The sequence below is a fragment of the Penicillium psychrosexuale genome, assembly GCF_028828465.1.
Source record: "Penicillium psychrosexuale strain IBT 29551 chromosome Unknown utg000002l, whole genome shotgun sequence".
NCBI lineage: Eukaryota > Fungi > Ascomycota > Eurotiomycetes > Eurotiales > Aspergillaceae > Penicillium > Penicillium psychrosexuale.
The window spans coordinates 3,329,370-3,352,840 of record NW_026643187.1 but is presented as its reverse complement, the minus strand read 5'-3'; the positions used below and the strand labels follow the sequence as shown (position 1 = coordinate 3,352,840).

Below are 23,471 nucleotides of genomic sequence, written 5' to 3'. Positions count from 1 at the left end.
GAGTGGCGTCCAAATTTTCCTTGCTGTTTCAGAATTGAAGTCCCGAGATATTCCCAGTCAAAGTTCAGGCTTCTGTACCCCAGAGCGGCACGGAAGCTAAACTATGATCATCATGTGCTTGGGATTAACATTTTCACTTCTTCCAGTCTCCATTATGCTATGCCTACATAGTTCTTTTCTCGCACAAAAACAATGAGATCATCTGTAAGCCCGTGGCTGCCAACGCACCCAAATTTAAAACCTGCTTGTATGGGCTGTAGTCTAGACTCTTGGACAGAGTGGCTCAGCCTCCTGTGCGGGATACGGAGGAATCCGTAAGCGAGTCAGCAGAACCAAACTGGACCCTGAAGAACTCCTGAAGAGCTACGGAGTATTGTCGCCCTAAAAATGCGGGAAAATCGGAGACTCGGAAGGTGTGATATTGGATTGGACTGGATTTTTATTTTTGGAATTGGTTCGGAGCTGTCTGTTAAAATTTCCCCTTTCGCCGGGTTCTATTTGGCCTTCTTATTCTTTTCCCCTTCTCTTCCTTGTATTTACCGTTCATTGTCTTCCACCGTGGTGACCTTTTCTCTATATTGTCATGCCTGAGATCGGCACAAACTACATATATAAATTAACATGGGCTACAGGTTCATGACCCGAGATGGCTCGCGCAATATACTACGCAAAGCTATCTCCCCAACCTTTTGGTTCGATCATTGTTGGCCAGTCTCGCGCAAGTATTGGTTCTCTCTGTTGTTCATCGCCGTGATCTGTGCCAAGATTCTTCACATCTACTCGCATCTGAACTCATTATCTCCCGGAGAATTGATGATCTGGGGCCCGACATTCTTTTTACAAGATGTAGTGTGTGTATCATTCGCTCACATCCTGTGTGCTGATTACCAGCGCCGATGGGCACGTGTCATAGCGGCCTTGTTGGTGGTCCCAGTTAGGTACGAGTTCCCATGGGGTTGAGTGAGACCATCGCTAAGTGAATTTCTTGGGTAGTTTGACAATCTCCGGTCTATCAGCCGCCAATATCTCCTTCTACGTCGCAACAGGAGCCGAGATCCACTGGAAACAAGCGCACAACTTCCACGGCGACAAGGCTGCTGTCAAAACACTGCTCACTGGCTTAACGGGTTTAATCATCGTGGAGGTTGTCTTCGTTGCCGTATCCTGTTTCTCAACCCCACATCTATACAACTGGACCAAGGGAATTGCGTCAATCTTTAGGAGTGTTCTGCCGTCCGCCTGTCGCAGGAAACAAACTTCTCCGATCTTGAAGAGCTATGAGCGAGTCGCACCCGAGGACTGGGATGAGGGTCGAAGTGCTACTGAGTTGACCTCGGGCTCTCAGGAAACAACCCAAGCAAATTCAGGGGAATCTCCGCGATCTCCTTGGCTGCGGGTCTTTGTTCTCGCATTCACTGGCCTTGTGATTATTTTGCGTTGCATTCGCCCTTCAAATGCCGCCTATAGCTTTCTATCTGATACTGTCATTGTCACACCGTTCGACAAGGATCAGTCTCGCGCTCCATCATCGGTTAATTTACCTGAATTGACAGGTGATTACAGTTGGCTGGGAAATCACACAGCCCTGGCAGCACCGCCCGCATTTGACTGGCTGCCACAGGATAAACTGGCCGGGTTCAGTGACTGGTATGAAAATGCCAATCACACTGCGCGCCTGCATTATGATCCAGGACATGACCCCATTCATATCTCCAACCTTGAAAATGAAGTCCTGGAGCCTCTCCGCAAGGCTCTCCAAAGCGGCAGTGTCAATATCAAACACGTGTTACTTCTCAAGCTAGAAAGCACTCGCGCAGACGTCTTCCCACTTCGCAAGGAATCCTGGTTTGGGGACGTGATTCGCGAGTCATACAATGGCCAGATCCCTGCTGAGGTTGAAGAAAGGCTAGCCAATCTAACACCCACCGCAGAGAGACTAACAGCTACTTCTTCCGGGTTCAATGGAAACGATACTGTACAGGCTTATGGAGGATTCCATGCTACCAACGCTTATACAGGCGATACCTTTACCTTGAAGAGTATCCTCGCGACTGTATGCGGTATCGCTCCCTTGGTCGTGGACTTCAATCGCGAATACCTGTACCACATCTACCAACCGTGCATGCCGCATATCCTGGAAGCACTCAACGCTCAGGCCAACCGGACCAAAACGGAGGACTATACCACTTGGCCATGGCGATCCACATGGATGCAGTCCATCACTGACGACTACGACAACCAAGACCTTCTCACACCTGCGTTGGGCTTCAAGCACAAAGTAACCGACATCAACATTTCCGAGGATCGCGCCAAGCAGGGTGGTCCTCAACCAGTGAAGTACAATTTCTGGGGGTATCCCGAAACAGAGCTTGGGGATTATTACCGCAACGCAATCAAATCGGCGGAGAAACGGAAAGAACGACTATTCATTTCGCACTTGACTGGCATTACGCATCATCCTTGGGATACACCAAATCACAAGTACGAAGAATTGATCAGTCACGGCTGGCTGGGCAAGAAAAATAAGGTAAATCGCTACCTCAATACGCTTGGTGTTGCAGACAAATGGCTCGCCGAGTTATTGGGCATTCTGGAGGAAACGGGTATTGCTAACGAGACCCTGGTCGTGATGGTCGGGGATCAGTAAGTGCCAGCCAAACTCCATCATTCTCCGATCGATTGAATCTAATCCCAACAGCGGCATCTCACTCCCCGAGAACAGCGGCGTTACCCCATACGACAACCCCCACATCTCCAGCTTCCACGTCCCTCTAGTCTTTGCCCACCCCCAACTGCCACCAATCGAGATCGACTCCCGAGTAACCTCAATGCAAATCCTCCCCACAATTCTCGATATCCTATCCGAATCCGGATCCCTCGACAAACAAGCAAAATCCGCCATCCAAGATCTCCTCCCCCTCTACGAAGGCCAATCAATGATCCGACCCACAATCCCAGAAAAAGACGGAAAGCAAGACTGGCAATTCTCAGTCATGAACACCGGCGGAACATGGCTTGCCCTGCGTTCCGCTGCGAAGCCGTACCGTCTCATCATACCACTTATTCCTGACGTCGAGTGGAGGTTCTCGAATGTAGAGATCAACCCCCATGAACTCCAAGCACTGCAGGATTTCAATCTTTTGGATCTTATGAATATGGTCTTGCCTGAGCATGGAGAGGATGCTGTGCAGTGGATTAATGACGCGGCCCACGTGGCGAAGTGGTGGGTTGAGGAGAATTGGCGGCGCTATGAATATGTGCCGTGATTCCTTCAATCTCGACTCTGTGTTTCTATATAATAAGGGTTGTACGTCGGCTGTGAGCACGTACTCGACAGCCCTGCTGAGAAAGAGAGCATTGCTTGTCTCGGACTCGGATATAATACTAAGAGTGACCGGCTTGCCCCGATATAGCCCTATGATCCTGACACCCGTCAGGGAAAGGCTGGTTTTTTCATATTACTTGAACCCATGGCAGAGCGAGATCTCCGGGGATTTCCTCTTCACCGGGACCGTTGCCAGGGAGTATATATACTGAACCGGACATTCGACCCATATCATGATAGTAATCTGCATTTACAAGCGAAGCATGTAGCATAACTTTAACCTCGATTTGCATATCCATGACAATATACATGAAAGTCCTTTTAATAAACCGTACAGAGTAGATAGTGGAGATTTCATACATAGTGGAGAGCTTTCTTCTCACGATAGGACAACCTGTAAGCAGCATAGTGTCCCGAGATCAATGGATATAGCAGCTCGTATTCTAGGAGCGCCCTTCCAAGACATCTTTAGAAACATGTCCACCGAAATTGAGGAATGGATGCTCTATCAGCTCACGAGCAGTTTTTCTCTCCGATGGAATCCACGTGAGCATATCCCTAGCAAATGACAAGAAAAGCTCCCTTTCCGAGTCATCAAGAGATAGGATTGTATCCTTCAGTTTCCTACTTGGTATGAGTTCCTCGTGAAGGAATTTCCCTAGCGCCAACAATCAGCCAAGAAACTCATACGCCGAGTAAAAAGACTTACCTTCTTCATCGAAGTAAGGACCACCAAAGAGCTCCCGGGCATTCTTGGACAGCTTTCCCGCCTCAATCCTAATTGGTGTAGGGTAGTCTACCTGTGACATATGGTCTGCTCGCTCAATTACCCCCTTAGGTGGTGGACCAAGCAGAGCGATCATTTCTGCCAGATGTGATTTGGCATCATATCGACCGTTAGCATCTTCAACCTGAGTAAACAGCTCCGTTCCTTCGATAATGTTCCAAACCTTTGAAAGCAATGGGTTAATCTTGACAGGATGAATAGGCATTCGAGCGGCTTACAAGGACACCAAAGTTCCATATATCTGCGCTGAAATCCCATCCATAGCCAAGGACAACCTCCGGCGCACGGTAGTAATTCGGTTGTATAGGATACGTAAGCACGGCTTCGTTTTGTGACTTCGTTTCTGGGTTAACAACGAATTGCCATACTGAGCCGAAATCGGTTATTCTCGGAAGTATATTCCCGACGTCCTCAACGTCTATTGCCCCGAAACCGTGATAGCTTTGGTATATGGTGTGATTGGTTATTGGATTAGTCTTATAGTATATAGGGAGCTTGGTGACTTGTTCTTGAATGAACCTTAGGATAGCTTCTTATTCTCGAAGGTCATTAGGATATTCACGAGCTTCAGATCTAGAGCGACTTTGCCGATTAGCAATATTTTTCTCTCTCGTAACATTGCTTAAATCGAATATCACTTACCAGTATGAACGATTCTGCACTCGGCGTGCAAATACTGCAGCCTAATAAGAAGTAATTGAATATATGCCTTTACAATCGGGAGAGGAATTATTCGGTTCTTAAAGCGTTTTTGAAACATTGACATTGGCTCTCGCATTGCCTCATATATAAGGTAAAGATGCGGTTTGTCCGATGTCTTAAGCTCAAAGCTTTCTAGGCAGCTGCGTGTAATATGATAGCCCAGATGTGAAGGGTTCTTTTGGGCAACAGTCTCCTCGATACCAAGAAGGTCAATCGCAGATTTAGCGTCACAGCTATTCGAAATCTTCAAAGCAACTGTTCGCTCGGACTGCCATCGATATCTGGTAATTCAGCAGCTCCAATTAGCCTCAGACAGGATTGGCGTAGAACCAAAACTACCTTGTAATATCTCGCGCTAGCCATACGGTCGAACTCGTGCCCCAACCGATCTTCGCTAGCAACTGGTAGTTATTGCCAAGTCTCGCCCGGTCTTGCTGGATAGTAGTGTTGGGGAATGTAGTTCGGACATCTTTCTTCATCGACGACTTCGTGGCTGGGTATGGCAAAGGTAGGGCATGTAGGAGGGAGGTGGAGTGGGTTCGTACGGAGCGGAATGAATGCACGCTTTGTGACGCGACTTGTAAACCGTTGGCCAATCATAGTGAAGTGTCGGGGAACAATTTGGCTTCAAGGAATTGAAGCTTGGAAGCTTCTTTTCGGGACGGTCCGGTGCCCCACTCTGAGGATTGGAAGGAGCTTCTAGGGTTGGTTGTTCCAACTCAATGTCAATAAGTTAATGAAGGTTCTAGACTGCTTTACTTAAGATGTGACGGAACACTCAGGTAGGGGGAAAGTGTGAATTAGGAAAGAGCAGCCTGAAACTTTGTTTTGATTTGACTAAGCTGCACCCCTGTCTCTTCACTCACCTGACCTTTGCAGTGTTAGAGTATCGCGATATGTTGTTACATATCAGCTCAAAGGCTTGATTTCTATTTTGTCCTATCTATTCTAAATATTTGAAAGAGTCCAAGCCCGTGAAGCTCTAGTTGTAGCCAATCAGACAATCCTCCGGCCCCCGGGTATGAGCACTTCGCTACCAAATTGAAGGCAACTCTCCATCTGAAAGCCGGGCGAGCCTTTCCTCGCTGAATTGGAAACATTCTGGCAGCCCCGTTTCATCCCAGGTCTTGCCAAGTACAAGTTGGGCGACAGTCGGAGCGCATGTAAATATCCGGGCCATACCTATTACCAGTCAGCACCTCCGCTTTCAAAACGTAGTAGAGCAAAAGCAAAACTTACCATGGCCATTAAATCCAGCACAAATATACTGCCCAGGGAGGGAATCGATTGCCCCGACGAACGGAACAGAGTCCGTAGTCATGCCAATTATTCCAGTCCAAACATGATCCAGGCCCTCACCGTGCATGGCAGCCTGGGATGAATAAGCAGGAAACATCTGACTAAAAGTTCGCAAAGCTTCTTCGGCAATTTCTTCATTATACCGGGAATCATCAGTGCTGAATCGACCAGCCCTTGTCTCAGCGGTCATTGTTGGGTTTGATCGCGATACGCCTAGCACCATTGTACCATCTCCCTTCCGTTGAATCAAGGAGTAGAAGTGGAGGAGACTATAGCGGAGCGAGAAAGTGCTCTGTAGAGCCTTTTCCCCAGAGAAAGCTGGAACAGGCACGATAGAGTGAGCCTGCGCGCGGTTTGGCCGAATGTAAGGCTCCAACTGCGGTAGCAACAAGGCAGCATGGGCATTCGTGCAATGAATGATTTTCTCTGCTTCTATAATTCCCCGAGGTGTGTGTATCTTCCAGGTTTCTGTGCCACTGCTCCGTTCAATTTCAGTGGCGGGACAAAACGTGAAGAGCTTCGCACCCTTGGATATCACTGCCTGAAGAAGAAACTGTGTAAGCTTTGCCGGGTGACTTGAGCCTGCTGGCCATTCATAGGCCGCTACAGCTCCGGGGACTCTGGTCTTCTTCTGTGCCTCTTCCCCTTCATAGAACGTGATGTGCGAGGTATCACCGCCTGCTTTCTTGAACGCTTCCAGGCTCTCTGCCTCGTAAGCCGCAAATTCAGGGGTCATGCAGACATCAAACGTGATTGTCAAGTTGAAGTCGCATTCCACATTATGCTTTTTGACAAATTCATCGACTTTTTCTAGGACGAGTCGCTCATCCTGGATGATCTTCAACGCTTGTTGCTCTCCATGCACTTTGGAATATGCACTGAAACCCCGAAAGGCATCTATTTTCCAAGTCAGAAATGGCCGCAATAACCCCAAAGGAAGCCTGACAGACCTGGTCGCACATGTCCAGCATTTCGTGAACTCGCACCACTGGCAGCCTCTCGCGCCTCGAGAATCACGATATCCTCGGCCTTGGCCCCTCCTTCGATCAGCTTGAAGGCCGTCAAACCGCCAGAAATACCAGATCCCACGATGACATATTTTGAGTTCGATGGAACAGTTGCATCGATATTCGCATACAAATGTGGATATGCTCGAGTTGTTCGCTGCCAGTAACTCAAGCAAGGAGTGGGATTTGGCAGGCTTCTGCTTGTCGCGATATTTGGAACCAACATTTCAACCAATTTGCAATGAGTCAAGATTTCCGTAAATCCTTGAGAATATATATAGCTCTGTGTGAGAGAGTCTCGGGTTCACCGCTGTCGGCGCAGACATGCGGGGAAGCTGTGGTTCTCCTATCACGGACTTCCACCCGAAACCTTTTCCTCTCCTCTCTAGAGCTTCTGATTGATAGGATTATTCTGAGTTTAACTTATCTCCAAATTCATTTGTGAAAAGTGGGGTGAATAGCCAACATGTCTGGTATCTTGTATATCAACGAGTCCGGCATTCTTCCGATGTCAATAGAGAAATACAACCATTGGTGCGAATGCGCGCATCTCGCAGAATCCTTATCGGATTTAGAACCCGAAGCCTACTTTGTCCACATTATATGACCTATCTCTGAGGGGTTGCAGGGAGCTTATCACAGCTTGGATCTGCATGGGCTTGTATATGAATAGCCAACGTCGCAAGAATCCTGGTTTTTCTCTCATCCCTGTCAATCCAGAATCATGGTCTCCTTCAAAATGTTTCGTCGCAAAGCGTCGACAAATATCGATTCCCGCTCTCCAGAGGAGAAGGCCTTGGTCCGGCGCCTTGACATGTTCCTGATGACTTTCGGCTGTCTTTCACAGGGTGCGTTGGCATACAGATCCCCCCACAGCTTGAGATCGGCAAAACTGACTTCTGTCAGTTATCAAATATCTTGATCAACAGAATATCAACAATGCCTACGTGTCTGGCATGAAAGAGGATCTGAACTTGCTCGGAAATGAGCTCAATCTGTGAGTTGCCCTAAACATCCATACTTCAGAATTGTTCATGGCTAATACTGTCTAGATTCACAACATACTTCAACGTCGCCTACTGCGTAATGCTAATTCCCTCCCAAGTCATTCTCACCTACGTACGCCCAAGTTATTGGCTACCAGGCTTGGAGATTGCATGGGGTGTTCTGACCGGTTTGGTCGCAATGACGACGAGCGCGAAACAAGTCTACATCATCCGTGTCTTCCTCGGTCTATGCGAAAGTAGCGCTTGGCCAGGAATGATGACATTATTCAGTATGTCATCCAAATGCCTTTCCCTTGACCCGAATTAACCCACCCTGCAGTGCACTGGTATACCCCAACCGAACTCGCCAAGCGAATGGGTTTCTACCACTCCTGTCAAGCAGTCGGGCAAATGCTCTCGGGCGCCATGCAAGCCGCAATCACAGATACTCTTGACGGGCATAGCGGCCTAGCAGGATGGCGCTGGCTATTCGTGATCAACGCCATCATCACGGTAATCTGGGGATTCGCAGGATTCTTCATGCTCCCCGATCTCCCGAACAGGCCCAACCCCCGCGCGTTCTGGTTCAAGAAAGTCGACGGTGAGCTTTCGCTGGAACGCCTGGCGCGCAACGGCCGTGCCGAGCCGAAGAAGATGACCTGGGCCGGCGTGAAGCGCACGTTCTCTGGATGGGTTGTTTACTTCATCGCGATTCTATACATCGCGACTGTTCTTGGAACATACGGATATGTTTATTTCGGGCTGTTCCTGAAATCGCTGAAGAACCCAGACGGGAGCGCGAGATGGACCGTCTCGCAAGTCAACGCTATCCCCATCGGAGGATCGGCGATCAACGTGGTGTTCGTGTGGATTTGGGCCCTGTTATCTGATTACTTTGAAACCCGTTGGGCACTCATCGTTATTCAAGCGGTTATCGGGATAGTCCCGTGTATCATCATGAGCATTTGGACTACACACCCGCTGTCGGTCGGTTTGTCTGCTGTTTATGCATCATACTTCATCTCGTATATCTGTCTCGGCACGGCGCCGTTGATCTTTGCCTGGCTTTCTGATCTTATCCCGCAGGATCCAGAAGCGCGGTCTCTTGTGGTCGGCGTCGCTGTTGCTGGGTACTATGCCATCTCCTCGTGGTCGCAGGTTCTCGTCTGGCCTGCGAGTCAGGCACCCTTCTATAAATATGGGTGGCAGTCTGCCTTGGCCTTGTTGGTCCTTGTGATTATTATGACGAGCATTTTGAGGTTTGTGGATGTGCGGTACCTCCTGCCAAAGCGCGAAGAATTCCGCGCTGTGCTGGAGGAAGATATCGTTGCGGGCAAGGGGGCTCCAGATCCGATCGAGGGTCGGCATCGGAGAGATGAAAGCCCGAAGGTTGCTACATCAAATGTGCATGAAGTTTAGCCATGGAGCTCTAATGAGCATATGATTACTAGTGATCTCGACGGCCCAAGGCCTCCAGATAGTCGTTGCAGAGCGAAGCGACTGATTCCAACTTTTAATGCTACGCAAAGCCCCCCTCTTACTGGCTTATTCTCCCCCCTGCGCCTGTAATTTCAGTATCGCGTTCACAATTAGGCATATGGTAGTAGTATGGCAGTAGGTACCTACAATTTGTATGTAAACCACTAATAAAATAAGTCCCTTTTGTCATATCATTATTAACTGCTTAATTAACTGCTTTATCGTCAACTACTTTATCGTCAACTACTTTATCGTCAACTACTTTATCGTCAGCTACTTTATGGTCAATTACTTTAGTAACTACTTAAGCAACCACTTGAGAAACTGCTTAAGAAACTGCTTGAGAAACTGCTTGAGAAACTGCTTGAGAAACTGCTTGAGAAACTAACTAACTAGCCTAGTGCAGTGGGGGTTTCCAGAGCAGGATGACTAAGCGGCTATGTGATAACTATAAAAGCACTCCCGAGGCATAGTTAGATAGCAACGCAGACACCTTTCCACTTCCATTCTCAGTAGTCACCCCATGGTGTTCTCCTCTCTAGCACCCTACTACTCCCAGTGACGACTCTGCTCTCACACCTGTTTCGCAGACCCCTCTTCACTAACCAGTTAGTTATACTAGCACGTAATAGAAATTATCGTCTAGCCAGATTAGGCCTAGTCTATTTATTTTGCCGGTTGGATTATTCTGCCAAAGTTAGCCGATTACAACTTATAGGATAAAACGCCCTGGTCACGTGACATACACACACACGAGGTTATGATTTAATTGCTTCGCTTCGCTCCGCAATGATGTACTTTGTTCTCTTGATGATACTACACTCTAGTTTACACTTTTGATTTACCTTCAATACCCATTAAAGTGTCCGTGTAATATTACGTTCATTTTCTTCACCAAAAAAAGTACAGTGGATGTCCATTAGTAGTAACTAACCGGCCCCTTGAAATTTTTTTACCAAAAATACGGACCCTCGCAAGCGAGGGTCTGCCACCCATGTGGTGGGGCCCACCTAGTAGGCGGTTTTTTTTACACTTTCACTTCAATTACCATTTACACCACCACCACGTAGTAAATTCAATAATTTAATGAAAGAACTATATGCATTGGCCAATTTACTACTAGAATACAAAAAAAAATCACTTCCCCAGCCGTTTTTGTGCCCTTCCATGCTTCCTAACCTCGATCAAGACCTTCTTCCACTTCCGCTTCGTTTTTTCTTGATCAGCTTTCTCGGTCAATTTATATTCTTTCCGCTTCATTTCTTTAACCTAGGATGAATTGATGATGCCAGTAATTCGAACATTCCGGCGAGAAGCATCATACCGGGCGTGGCGCGCTCCTATAATCGCTTCTGTACGATCGAATTCCCGCTGTAGCTGAAGTGCTAAAGTAGCCTGAGCCTTAGCTCCCTTTGCAAGCTTTGCGAGCCCTTCTTTAAACCGCTGAGTAGTAGGATCGGTTTGATTGAGACGAACACTGATTCTTCGAATTCTTTCAGTGGTTTTTGGAGTACTAAACTCAGTATGTTGTGAGATAGTTGATGGTGTATCCGGCTGAGGTAAATTATCATCATATGGATCGTATGAATCTAATTCATCGGTAATAAGCTTGGAATTAATAGGCCAGAGGCCAGTTAATTTAAACCCAAGCTTAATTATATGCGGCCGGAAGGTTTTTTATCGAATTTCAGCAATTGAGAATAGGAATTCATCCTTTGAAAATCTGCGGCATCCGCTCATTGTAGCCGCCTTAACCGCCTTACTATACTAATATTTATAAATACTAAATATACCGATATCGAGGGGTTGAAGTATATGACTAGTATACGAGAGTAAGAAGAATAAAATGATATTATTCTTCTCATAAAATTCAATAAATTAACGTATTAAATGGGATCTAAAACGGTTATAAAGAACAAGCCTCTTTAAACTAATTGTTCGACCAATTGTCTACTTATAGAATAGCTGAATCCATTAAAATGCTAATGGATTATTAATATAGCTAGTATCAGATATAGCTATATACTTATCTTCTTTGATAGAATCAAACCAATGAAGTAAAACCTGTTTTGTACTTAGGATAATAAGTGGTAGACAGGCAAATCTATCGGCAGAAACTACTTCTAAAATAGTAATAGATTCGCGATTAGTAATTGATCTATTAAAGAGCTTCTTTCGTAGATACCTGGTAACGATAAATTGATCGCGACCGACACCAATTTGGAAGCCAGTCTCGTTAAAATTGTAGATATCTTATTGGCATATACCATACTCAAGTACCACGCGTTAATAGTCTTGAAACCACCTTTCTACCACAGTTTTATCGAGTGCGTTAGCTCTTTCAATATCAAGAGCTCGCCGTCGTCGTATATAGTACTGAGGATTACGTTTAAGAAAACGTTTTAGCCAATGGTTGCCAACGTGGGGTGGAGGAGTATTCGGGTCGGAATGGTCATCCTTAAGAATTGAATCGGTAGCAACCACAATTTGTCGACGGTTTATTGAAGATCCAACTGTATCAAAGTAATCAATGTATTCACATAAAGCTTTCTCTTGTGCTGGACTAAGCTTCCGACCATTGGGTGGTCGTTGAAATAACGATTTTCCACCTTTCCACCGGCGACGAAGGGTGGTTTCAGCTACCGCGAATTCTCGCGCAGTTTTCGCGATATTCGGTTTAGATTGCTTAGAGAGAGAATCCAGAGCTTGAAGAATCTGAACCTCTAAAATTTTTTTAGATTTAGGCATTTTTGGTGGTATGGTTGGTGATCAAGGTAAAAGTGCAAAAATTGAAAAAAAACCGCCTACTAGGTGGGCCCCACCACATGGGTGGCAGACCCTCGCTTGCGAGGGTCCGTATTTTTGGTAAAAAAAATTTCAAGGGGCCGGTTAAGAAATAGCCGTAGTATATCCACAATAAAATACATCGCCCGAAGGCCTATGTCAAGTCCAGAAGAGTAAAAATTATATCCCCGCCCTCATCATCTCCATTCCACATCGACAGTGTCCTATATCCTACTATTGGCCACTGGGATAACTCAGTAGTAGATAGGATTCTCAGGGTCAGTGAGATCAAAGACCACACTAGAGTGAGGCTTAGCACCACCACGATTGGCGAACTCCTTGGGGAAGTCAATAGAGCGGTTGAAAGAAAGGCTGCCATCCTCGTTGAGGTCGATGTAGAGCGCCTTGAAGTCAGCCGGGGTGTTGATGATACCAATGTCGCCAGTCTGGACGAAGTAGTCGGTGACGACCAAGTGCTTCTGGTCAGGTGTGACCTTGATATAGTGAGGTCCGACGGTAGGCTGATCCTCATCGGGGTCATCCAGACGCTTGACGTTGTTGAGGTCGCTAATGTCTAGCGCGGCAATGTGGTTGGCTGTGGTAAGGGTGGCATAGAAGTATTTACCGTCTTTGCTGATGTCGGAGCTGTGGGGTGATGTTGTTAGCAATAATTTTCTTGTGGTATACAGCAGGTAAGCTACTTACTAGATGGCAATGGTGTCACGGGCCTTGGGACCAAGATCGTAGAGCTGCTCGATCACACCCTGTTTGCCATTGGCGTCCTTTCGCAGAGGGTAGATGATCCAAAGCTGACCTAGGTGCACGGCAGTGGCGATAGCAGCAGATTCCGGGTGTCCGGGAATGAACTTGACATCTTGGATACCACCACCCTGATTGAGTTAGAAGATGCATGCGGATTAAAGTTCAGGGGCTGGCTTACATTAGGAATGGTGAGAGTGCTGAGAATCTTTCTAGAGTCCAGATCCCAGAGACGCAGTGTATCGGCGCGGCGTACTCCGAGACTTGGCTTCAAGATAGTAATTGGCTCGACAAAGTCCGAGGTCAGAATGAGCTTTTTCTCCCAATCGATGCTGAGTCCGTGAGGGGAGAACTGCTGTTCAAGAATGTTGAGAGTGCCTTCCACATCCTCGGGCCATTCGTGAATGATGTTAAAGTCGGCATCAGTCTCGATGAGACGACCAGGCGAGGTACCAACGGCCGAGCCCATGTAGGTGATGAAAAACCCACCATCGGGCTTTGCCCGGACCTCATCCGCAATGGATGCAAGGATACCGCGGTTACTCTTCAAGAACTTGGGGCGGTAAGGGTTGGAGGTGTCGAAGTAGAAACCAGTATCCTAATGAAGGATTAGATATGTTGTGAAAGGCGAATTGAGAAGAAGTATACATACTTGAGTCTTCAAGAGAGATAGCAATCCACCACCCCAGATGGTCTTTCCATCCAGCGAAGGTCCCAGGTGGTGGGGGTCATTGCCACTGCTGGGCACATCTGTGACCCATAAAAGGGTTCCAAAGGTGTCCTAAAGTCGAATCAGCAATTAGGTTCAAGTGATTCTGTACCGGGCTTAGGATTGGCCTACATCATCCAAACTATAGGTAGCAAGGAAGTCTACCAATGATAATTAGCATCATCTCCTCTCGTCAATCCACCATGCGTAGATCCATACCTTTATGGAACTTGTCGCCTGAGCCAGTCCAGAAATACCCAATCTTCTTCGGCTTGATGTCACTGGGCGTGAAGGGAGGACTCTCCAGTGGAGGAGTAGGGACTTGCAAAATCGGCAAAGGAGGAGCGTTGGTCGTCAAAGCCTCGGTCACTCCAGGAATAGTGGGAATGAGAGGAGGCAAAGAAAGACACTCGCCAAGAGCAATCAGCGACGCAATAGAAGCAATAGAGTACTTCATCTTGTTGGAGAGAGAGAATGAGCGGGATTGCGTTGGTTTGATGAGCATATTTGCGGGAAATCTCGAGAGCTTATATACCCGGGTATGCCTTCATCTCGTCCCAAATGAGGTACCATCTTGCTCTTCCCCTGAGCCATCTCGACAATAACAGCACAGAGCACGCAAAAAAGTCTCATTTTGGGTTTGTGTGATCTTCCGAATTCCTCGAGGAGACGCTGATCTGCGAAATGGCGAATTTCATACCTCAACGCCCACATGAGAATCCGAACAATCCCCGACTCGGGATCTGACGCTGGACCTGTGGTCCCCGTATTCAGATATTTTCTGAGAAGTCAATTCTTCTTAATCTTAAGAAGATGTCGTGATTGAAGTTAATCCAAAGTTGAGAGAGACTGCAAGTTGAAATCAATAGCTCAAACCCAAAACCAAATCCGATCTATACCGGTACTGAGCCTCGCCCTGTCTATCAGTGCCATTGATGCGTTGTGGACGAACGGGTCGTCGAACTAGGGTTAAGGGAATCCATAATTTCCGGAATAGGAAAGGTTCAGGAACCGCCCTCGACGATCACCATATCTCACATTCGACTCAACACCCAAACAAGGAACGGTATTGAGTTCCAGAGGTCAAAGCAAATGTCAAGTTATTTTTGAGACTAGCAACCAGAGAGGTCAGAGTAAAGGAATGATCCGCGCCTGCCAAGAAATGTGGGATCTATGTACTCATTCAAGGTACCGATGAGGTGATCCAGGGTCGACTTTCAAGTCCCGTGACCAACAAGTTACCTGTCAGGTCCCTGGATCGACATCGTCTATTTCCCCACAGAGACGATTAGCACGGGAGACCCGGCATCGATTTCGACATGATGCCAAGAATGTTGTTATATCCTTGGCCATGCTTAGCTTTCTTTTACGGAGAACTACTCCGTACCTTCCGGTCTATTATCGATTCAGGATGGCTTCTTTTGCAACCTCTTCCGTGAGAGGCAAGATGGATACGGAATACGGAGTAGATCTTCCTGGATTGCATCATCTCTTGTGACTGTTTATACTTTCTGATAACTCGTGTTCTGGTCAATTTCATTAGGATCAACATCTCAACGCCGAGAAACTAGGGAGCGGCACATTGAAACTAGCTGAATTCCTGGAGGTCTATGCCCCCTCGGCATTTGGAGGGGTTGGGTTAGTGTCGAATTGTCATATATAACTGGGATGACTCCGTCGTGCTTGGCTTGAGGCATCCCAGTCCAATCCCATTCTTTTGCACATTCTTTTCCTTCATTCAAAATGAAGTCCCAAAGCCTCGCGCTCTTTGGACTATTTGTTTCCTCTGCCTTTGCAGTACCTCGGACTAAAAGGCAGGATGGCAATGACCAGCCGATTAGCGGTGCCAAAGGAGCCCCGATTCTAGGTAAGCCTCCAAGGCTGGAAGACTTCTTCATGGGTACTGGCCGAAGTGATGCATGCTTACGACTTTCTCCAAATAGGCGGAACGAACAAAGTCCTCGACCTTCAAAACCCAGACCAGTTCCGCACTGCCAGTACCGATAATGGCTTTGTGCCCAACGTCAAGTGGAGCTTCTCTGAGTCTCAGACTCGGCTTTTCCCAGGCGGCTGGTCTCGAGAGCAAGTCATTCAGGATCTGCCACAGAGCCATGACATCGCAGGTGCCCAGCAGCATCTGAAGAAGGGCGCCATCCGCGAACTACACTGGCACCGCACGGTTAGTGGCCGCACATATATACTTTCTACGACATGTGACTTACTTTTGCACACAGGCCGAGTGGGGATTCGTCTACAACGGCTCGCTTTTGCTGTCCGGTGTTGATGAAAACGGCGGCTTCACTACCGAGGTTCTTGAAACCGGTGATATCTGGTATTTCCCTAAGGGTGTCGCGCATAACGTGCAGGGTCTAGACGATGAGAACGAGTACCTCCTCGCTTTCGATGATGGCGACTTTGAGAAGATTGGGTATGCTCCATTCACACTTTTGAAAACTCAATATACTGACTAAGAAGAACTACCTTCATGGTTGACGACTGGATCGCCCATACCCCCAGGGATATTCTCGCCAAGAACTTTGGTGTTGACCCTAAGGTCTTCGACTCGGTCCCTTCAAAGTTCCCTTACATCCTCAACGGCACTGTCAGCAAAGACCTTGACAAGGCTCCCGAGGGTACGCTGAGAGGTGACAATTCCTACGTCTACCACACCTACAAGCACCCCTCGGAGCCTGTCCCTGGTCACGGTGGAACACTCCGCAAGATCGATTCCACCAACTTCCCCATCTCAAAGACTCTTGCTGCTGCGATTGTGGAACTGGAGCCCAAGGGTCTTCGTGAGCTCCACTGGCATCCTAATGTAAGTTTTCACACAAGTGCCTGAGAGGAAACATATTAACCACCATCTAGGCTGAGGAATGGCTCTACTTCCACCAGGGTCAAGCCCGTGCTACAGTATTCATCGGTGACTCCAAGGCTCGCACCTTCGACTTCCACGCGGGTGACACCGGTGTTTTCCCCGACAACAGTGGTAAGTATACTTCTCCCTTTTCCCAATACCGAGTCAATATGCTAAATCTCTTTAAAAGGACACTATATCGAGAACACCTCCGAGACCGAGAAACTCGTGTGGATCGAGCTCTACAAGAGCGACCGCGTCGCTGATATCTCCCTGGCCCAGTGGCTGGCGTTGACTCCTGCTGATACTGTTGCCAACGTCTTGAAGATTGATATCGAAGTGGTCAAGCATATCAAGAAGCAGAAGCAACTGCTTGTTCAGGGCAAGAAATAATTTGACATTGTCGGATTGTGATGTCCGGACCTGACCTGGCAGCGTATATAGCAGGACTTCTGTTATTAGGCTACATATGCCGAATTATATACTTCCATGTACTTTTCTTTCTATATTTACTAAATTTCAAGCTTAATTTTTCGCAATACAAGAGACACATTGCATTGATACTTATATTCCAACATCCCAGGCTTCTTCAAATTTTCAAGGAATATCTCCGAGTATTTAATATCGCATACCTGCCAAGTAGACTGTTCCTAGTAATCAGTCCCTTATGACCAGGAAGCCCTTTCATGGACCCGGGTCGGCCCGAACCCCACAGAGCCCCACTGCTCTAGTCACTCGGGGAGCTGTACCATTAGTACTACTAGAAGAAGAGAGATATCGATTGCTGTCTGAGAATATGAGCTTACTACCTGGGGGCTTGCATAGCCAAAGTCGGCGCAATTGTAAGCTTATTTCTGTATAGCCTGTAAGATAAGGTCACCACACAGCGAGACAAGTTCTGACGTAGATCAAGCATGGGGCTCTATCTCATTCTATTATGGCGTACTCTACAGTAAGACAAAAAGCCCGAACAGCTCGCAAGAATAAGAAATGCTAAAATGCCAGAATTGATTCGATATCCAACTCCGGTGATGCGCTGATGCTGTACAAACATAAAAGGCTAATTCCAACTCGAGGAACAACAAAACTCCATGTACGCCGCCAGCAATGCTCAAATCACGCGCGCTTTTCGCATGATGGGGAAAAAATCTCAATGGAAGAATAACAAAGAATATAGCCTAATTTTTGATCGCTTTCCTCCGCAATACACCAAGATTCTCCAATCTGTCCCACGCCTTGTTCATGTCGGAGGACTCGTCGCCCAGCGAGGGCCGAAGGTCTAGTCCGTCGAGGGTGTGGAGAGAGCCACTCGTGCCGGCGTACAGCAAGAGCTCTAGCACTCTTCGGCGTAGACGTGTGGACTGATCGAGGTGCGTTAAGTACTTCACATCCGCTTGCGGGTCAGCGAACGGAAGTGTGTATGGGTCGTCGACTTCGGCGTCTCTGTCTGTCGTCGGCTGATCGCCCATGGTGGCGCGGTGAGGGCTCTGGTCATCGTTTCCCAGATCAGCTAGAGCATCCGAAAGGTCCCGGTGGGTTCCTTGGTGTCGGACGACTGCTTGTTCTTGCGGCTTCAATTTCTTGCGATCCGAATTGCCACTCCCAGTCACCGCTGGGGGGTAAAAGCCAACAGTCAGCGGGTTCCCACGGATATCAAGCTTGCGCAAGGAACATGCAGTTCCTTTTCCGGTTTTTCCTAGCCGACTGAGGATCTGACAGATTCTTCTCATCCTTGAGAGACGATTGCCAACGATCATCAGTCTGGCAAGGCAGTTCATTCCAATCAGTGGCTCCACATCATCAACCGAGTTGAAATTCAGATTTAGGACCTTAAGGTTCGGAAAGCTTAAAGCAAAATCACCCGGGAGACTCTTCAATGTGCATGCAGCTAGATCGAGAAGTTGAAGTCGTAGTAGCGGAGCAGAAGGGCAGACACTTTGGTCGGAAAGCTTGTTCGAAGACAAAAAGACTTTGCGAACATCCTTGACAAGTCCCAAGTCAATATCTAACCTGTGTTCAATTTTCTTTTCTTTAGACGCTTCTTTGGACGCTGTCTGCTCTCGGAGAGACAGTACCTCGAGATTGTGACAGTTCTCAAGGCCAATAACGGTAGAAAGGTGGTTTTGATCGAGGTAGAGAAGGCTCACGGAAGGGAAAGCTCGTGCATCTAAAGCCTCCAATTTATTTTCAGAGAGTCGCAGGGCGCGGAGACTAATAAGGGAAGCAGACGAGTCAAAGCCGCTGATCTGATTGGCACTGACATCGAGAGTGGCAAGTGACGGAAGCCATTCGACATTCCGGACAGATGTTAGACAGTTGTGGCTCAAGTCAAGATCACGAAGGCGTGTCAACTCGGACCCTTCGAAATCCACAGTAGTGATAGAGTTGTTGCTCAGCTTCAGGCTTAGCAAGCCATTGAGATAAAGAATCCCGTCTATGTTGCGGATCTGATTGTCATTGGCCTTCAGTTCCCGGAGATGAATCAAGCTCGCGAAGCCATCCAACGTCTCGATATCATTTCCTGAAACGTCCAAGTACTGCAAATTGATCATGTGACCCCATGGAGTAAGGTTAGAGAGGCAATTTCGAGGGATCTTGAGGGTTCTCAGGGTTGAGGGGATGCCACTCAATTGACCAATGTCGTTATCAGTAACATCCAACTCTTCCAGGCGGGGACAGAATTCGTTCAGCTTGTGCAACGTAATCAAACCCTTATTGCGCAAGACAAGGCGGCGCACGTGTTCCCAATAAGGCTCATATGGTTCCACGTCAGTAATATGCTTGATCAAATCTTCAGTTGCCAATGCGAAAGTCCCGTGCACTTGTCGCAAAGAGGAAGGGTTTGTACGGTGAGCCACATAGCTCATTTCAAGGTTCAGGGGTTTATCAGCTTGGTGGACGGTAAAGTCCGCAAGTGGACTGAGGTGGAAGCTGTAGCTCGTGTCAGGCCCGGCACTTTGGAGAGGTATCAAAGAATGCTCTGCCTCAGTTCTGGCTGGCGTCTTTCGAACACCAAGTGAGTCATTCCTGCGCACAAGGCTTTGGTCATTAACAGTCTCCTCGTTTCTCTCCTCAATCCTCGAGATAGGACGTCGAATAAATGGCTGGCCACCAACTGAAGTTTGACGCCCCGTGGGAGGAACAGATAACCGTGTTGATCCATTTTCATGATCCGCTGGGGCTGAATCCTCGACTGGCACAATTCCGTGGTAGGTGTGATTCGCGTTCGGGTCGGACTGGCCATTATCAGGCTCACCCCGAGAAGAGGGGCGCGAAAGGGGCGATGAGAGATTCACTGTCGCGACACGCGCTTGTTTCCCTAGAGATCGGGGATTCTTCGAGGGCAATGGCTCGTCGCGCTGAGCTTCAAGTTTTGCTTGCTCGGAGATTTTCCTTTCTGCGGCCTCGTCTGTGCCCCATGATGTAGCTCTTGTCCCCGTGTTAGGAACACTGGACGTGAAGCGAGTGAATCTTGATTGGACCGAGCTTGCACCAAGAGATGGTTCTCCATCCCTGGTGTGTGGTCGAACATCAGGTTTCTTCAGGGATGTGTTCGCAGCCAAAGGACTGCGGGCCTTGGTTTGCTCTCGCTCGGTTGGGGCGTCGGTCTTTGTAGGAGAATTGAGACCCTGGACTCTCATCATCTCCTGGAGCTCGTCTACAGTGAGATCCGGAATATCTCTGAATGGATCATCAGCCTCCGAGGCGGGTTCGGAGATTGGTGCATGTGGTTCTTCTGCCTCATCTTTCACCCATTGATTCTTCAATCGGTCATACTTGAAGCCATTGACCTCATTCGGGATCAGGTGGGCTACAAGATCAGAAGCCAGCATACCCTTGACGTGGGAACCTTGTGAAGAGCCCGTGGGCACGGAGGTGGCGCTGAACCCGGACATTTGTGTGTTGATAGTCATCAGATCATGGGCGATGTTTTCCGCCGTGTCATCAGTCATGCCACTAGTCTTTCGTTTCCTCGGTCCATGTAATCGGATGAGCTGTGAGTTGGATTCACCGATCTCGGTTTGGCCCTCGTCCTGGCCATGGCGAGCATGCAGGGACATTTCTCGGTCATTCGGGTCATCTTGCTCCTGGTATTTTTTCAGGTGACTCAGGATCATTGGATTCACCTCCTTCACCTCTCTCAACTTGCGAAGATCCGTTCCGTCGCGGCTCGGAGGGCGAGAAAAGGCTTCCCGGGTGGATTCGTCGTCGTCGCTGAAGTCGTCGCCTTCACTTTCCATGTCAGACTCATGCAAACTTGACAATCCAGCTGCGCCTCGTCCTTTGGATCTGATGAGATCCATGATCTTAGTGGCCTCGTTTAAATAATCCTGAGTGGTAATAGATCCTTTTCGTGAGGTATCGCTGGTCCCAGTAATCTTCACAATTGGAACGTCACCATCAAGGGAAAAAGAATCAGAATAATCGTTATTGTCGAAATTGGATTCGGAGAAATCTCTGCGCAGTGAAATATGGCTTTCGCCCTCTGTTCGTATTTGGCTTGGTGTGGGTGTTCGAGGTCGCTGCATTGAGTGAGAAGGGCCCGGTGGAGCAAGGTAGTCACTATTGTCGAGCTGTACACCATGTTGCATAAGACTTCGTTGCAACAGCGACATGTCGCCATACTTCTGAGATGAACCGCCGGCATTCTGTTTGGGCTCGGAGCTGTTGTTTCTCATGATTGTCCGGCGCCGTTTCGGGGTCGGGTCCATGCCGGGGGCCCGGGGCACTCGCTTGACATCAGGGGCCATATTTTCCTTGTTATTGGGCCGATTCCCTTGTCGCACATCATCAAAGAAATCCTGGCGCATCCAGGCAGATGGTTTTCTAGTGAATCCTGAGCTCGCTGATCTGCTGTAATGATACAACCCTTGCTGTGAGGGGCCGCGGAGATATTGTTGCCGGGCTGACGATCGCTTGCGTGAAGATGGGCGGGACCCAAACCCTCCGGCCTCATCGTACACCAATTTGTGCTCGTAAGGGCTGGTGTCTGAGAAATCAAATGTATCCAACTCGCCACCCCCAAATTGGTTGATTCGATTTACAGCATTGCGAGATCCAAGACGTTCGTTTCGCCTAGGGGAGATCTCCTGCAATGGCTCGTGTCTCGAATTTAAAAAGCTGCGGCTCTCGCCTTTTCGTCGCGCTTCTTCCGAGGGCGAAGGGGGCTCGTCTCCTTCTGATGTGTCGCTGAAATTGTCTTCGAACTGGCTCATGCGCCGGAGAAGTCTGTTATTAGTGAATGTGTCATGGTCACCGAACAGCTTCAGTGGACTTCCTGATGACGGCATTTTGGCCTCGTTCTCTGCTCCAGCCGTGGCCGGCCGAACATGAGACGAGGAAGGATGCGGTAGACCAGGTGACGTGGTCTTGTGAGGGGGGTTGAACAGAGGCGAACTGCGGATTTTAGAGTTGGCGAGGGTTATGGGGGACAAACGGTGGGAAGGAAAGGGCGAAGGGGAGAATCGCCGAGGGAAGGAGCGGTTTTTTCGCCGACTGCTGAAGTCCATCGTCCCCATAGACAGATCCCGGGGTAGAGAATGACTTGTCACGTCCAGCAAGCTGTCATCTCGTGGAGACCCGTCCGCATTAGGTTCACTGTGGTTGTAAAAGAGGAAGCTATCGCTTGCAGCGGAGTCCGGGCGACTATCATTTTCGATAGACAGGCTTTCCAACTTGTTGGTGACCTGCTTCAGCGCGGACTTGATGACTTCCGAAGTCCCATTGCCATCAACAGTGTTGTTGCGGGAGAAGGTTATGGGTGTGATTCCTTCGTTGCGCAGATCCTCCAACCCACTAGCTGTCCGTAGTTGTGTATTCCCCGATTGTGAGAGCCCTTCCTGGTCCCAATCCACGTCGAGGCCCCCATTCTTCTCCCAAGGAGCGCGATTGACCGTTCCTTCCGGCGACTGGTCGCCATGGTCCCTTACATCCTCATTGGCGACGCGTTCGAGATCATCCTCGCGACTGTTATGTTCGTCTCTATTCTGTCGCGAAGATGTACCGGCGAAATCCCACAGGTTGTCGTCCTGTTTCGTAAAGGGAGTAGAGGCCTGTTGCGCCGTTTCCGTTTCAGCACGGGGTGTGGGCGGCTTGAACACGGTTTCGAGACCTATCGGCGCGAACAGGTCGCGTTGCTCGCCAGCAGCGATTTCCCCGCGCACTAGTCGTCTGCGCCATTCTGGTGTACCCTCTTTTGCATCCTTGCCCTTCGATTTGATCTGAACCGTACCGTCGAATTCGGAAGTTGTGGAGGAGGCTCTGGAGGCGTTTGAAACCGATCGTAGAGGGGAGCGCGCATCCATTGAGGGCTGTCTGCGACCCGTCGGCTTGGGGCTGGCCTTGAGATTTTCCTTGGCGTATGGCCCTGGGGTGGTCTTGGGAGGGCTGTATTTCAAACTACCAGGGGCAGGCGATCGTGGTTTGCGTGTTTTGAATGGTTGGGGGGTCTTCGGCGTCGGAGGTTCTCTTCTATGGAAATGACATGGTCGGGTAACCTTGTCCTTTTTGTTGCTTCCCGGTGATTGTTGTTCTTGGGAACGCCGCGCGGGCATAGGAATGCGACTAGGAGTTCCCTGCTGGCTGGTTTTAGGCGACTCCGGTAAGGCAGGAACAGGTACAGGACTGTTGGGCGCTAGAGATGGCCAGTCGTCCGACAAACTGTCAAGCCATGGTTGGTTACTCATTTTTCTTTGTTTTGATGCCGGTACGCGTTCCGGATCCAAACCAACTTCACATCGACACCAACGACATGAAAACGCATAGATCAGAGCTAAT

At 48.6% G+C, this 23,471-nt stretch overlaps 7 protein-coding genes across 7 annotated transcripts; 3 read left to right on the top strand and 4 right to left on the bottom strand.

Annotated features, from left to right (window-relative positions):
* Positions 1–621: 621 nt before the first annotated feature.
* Positions 622–3,266, top strand: N7518_002456 (uncharacterized protein; the record flags this gene model as incomplete). Its single annotated transcript, XM_057183384.1, has 3 exons — positions 622–938; positions 994–2,643; positions 2,699–3,266. The coding sequence occupies 3 exons, from the start codon at positions 622–624 to the stop codon at positions 3,264–3,266; spliced, it is 2,535 nt and encodes an 844-aa protein (XP_057044834.1).
* A 502-nt stretch (positions 3,267–3,768) lies between these two features.
* N7518_002455 (uncharacterized protein) lies at positions 3,769–5,414 on the bottom strand (the record flags this gene model as incomplete). Its single annotated transcript, XM_057183383.1, has 6 exons — positions 3,769–3,983; positions 4,035–4,275; positions 4,331–4,644; positions 4,755–5,095; positions 5,154–5,307; positions 5,360–5,414. The coding sequence occupies 6 exons, from the start codon at positions 5,412–5,414 to the stop codon at positions 3,769–3,771; spliced, it is 1,320 nt and encodes a 439-aa protein (XP_057044833.1).
* Positions 5,415–5,847: 433 nt separating this feature from the next.
* Positions 5,848–7,346, bottom strand: N7518_002454 (NAD(P)/FAD-dependent oxidoreductase; the record flags this gene model as incomplete). The annotated part of the gene is made up of 3 exons (XM_057183382.1): positions 5,848–5,996; positions 6,054–7,010; positions 7,064–7,346. The coding sequence occupies 3 exons, from the start codon at positions 7,344–7,346 to the stop codon at positions 5,848–5,850; spliced, it is 1,389 nt and encodes a 462-aa protein (XP_057044832.1).
* Positions 7,347–7,859: 513 nt separating this feature from the next.
* Positions 7,860–9,495, top strand: N7518_002453 (uncharacterized protein; the record flags this gene model as incomplete). Its single annotated transcript, XM_057183381.1, has 4 exons — positions 7,860–7,968; positions 8,027–8,117; positions 8,173–8,396; positions 8,447–9,495. Coding segments are annotated over 4 exons (1,473 nt in total), but the record flags the coding sequence as incomplete, so codon positions are not given.
* Positions 9,496–12,623: 3,128 nt separating this feature from the next.
* On the bottom strand, positions 12,624–14,342 carry N7518_002452 (uncharacterized protein; the record flags this gene model as incomplete). Its single annotated transcript, XM_057183380.1, has 6 exons — positions 12,624–13,014; positions 13,075–13,259; positions 13,310–13,726; positions 13,781–13,909; positions 13,970–13,998; positions 14,057–14,342. The coding sequence occupies 6 exons, from the start codon at positions 14,340–14,342 to the stop codon at positions 12,624–12,626; spliced, it is 1,437 nt and encodes a 478-aa protein (XP_057044830.1).
* Positions 14,343–15,580: 1,238 nt separating this feature from the next.
* N7518_002451 (uncharacterized protein) lies at positions 15,581–17,087 on the top strand (the record flags this gene model as incomplete). Its single annotated transcript, XM_057183379.1, has 6 exons — positions 15,581–15,704; positions 15,781–16,016; positions 16,072–16,265; positions 16,313–16,655; positions 16,706–16,826; positions 16,885–17,087. The coding sequence occupies 6 exons, from the start codon at positions 15,581–15,583 to the stop codon at positions 17,085–17,087; spliced, it is 1,221 nt and encodes a 406-aa protein (XP_057044829.1).
* A 785-nt stretch (positions 17,088–17,872) lies between these two features.
* On the bottom strand, positions 17,873–23,380 carry N7518_002450 (uncharacterized protein; the record flags this gene model as incomplete). Its single annotated transcript, XM_057183378.1, has 1 exon — positions 17,873–23,380. The coding sequence occupies one exon, from the start codon at positions 23,378–23,380 to the stop codon at positions 17,873–17,875; it is 5,508 nt and encodes a 1,835-aa protein (XP_057044828.1).
* Positions 23,381–23,471: the final 91 nt, after the last annotated feature.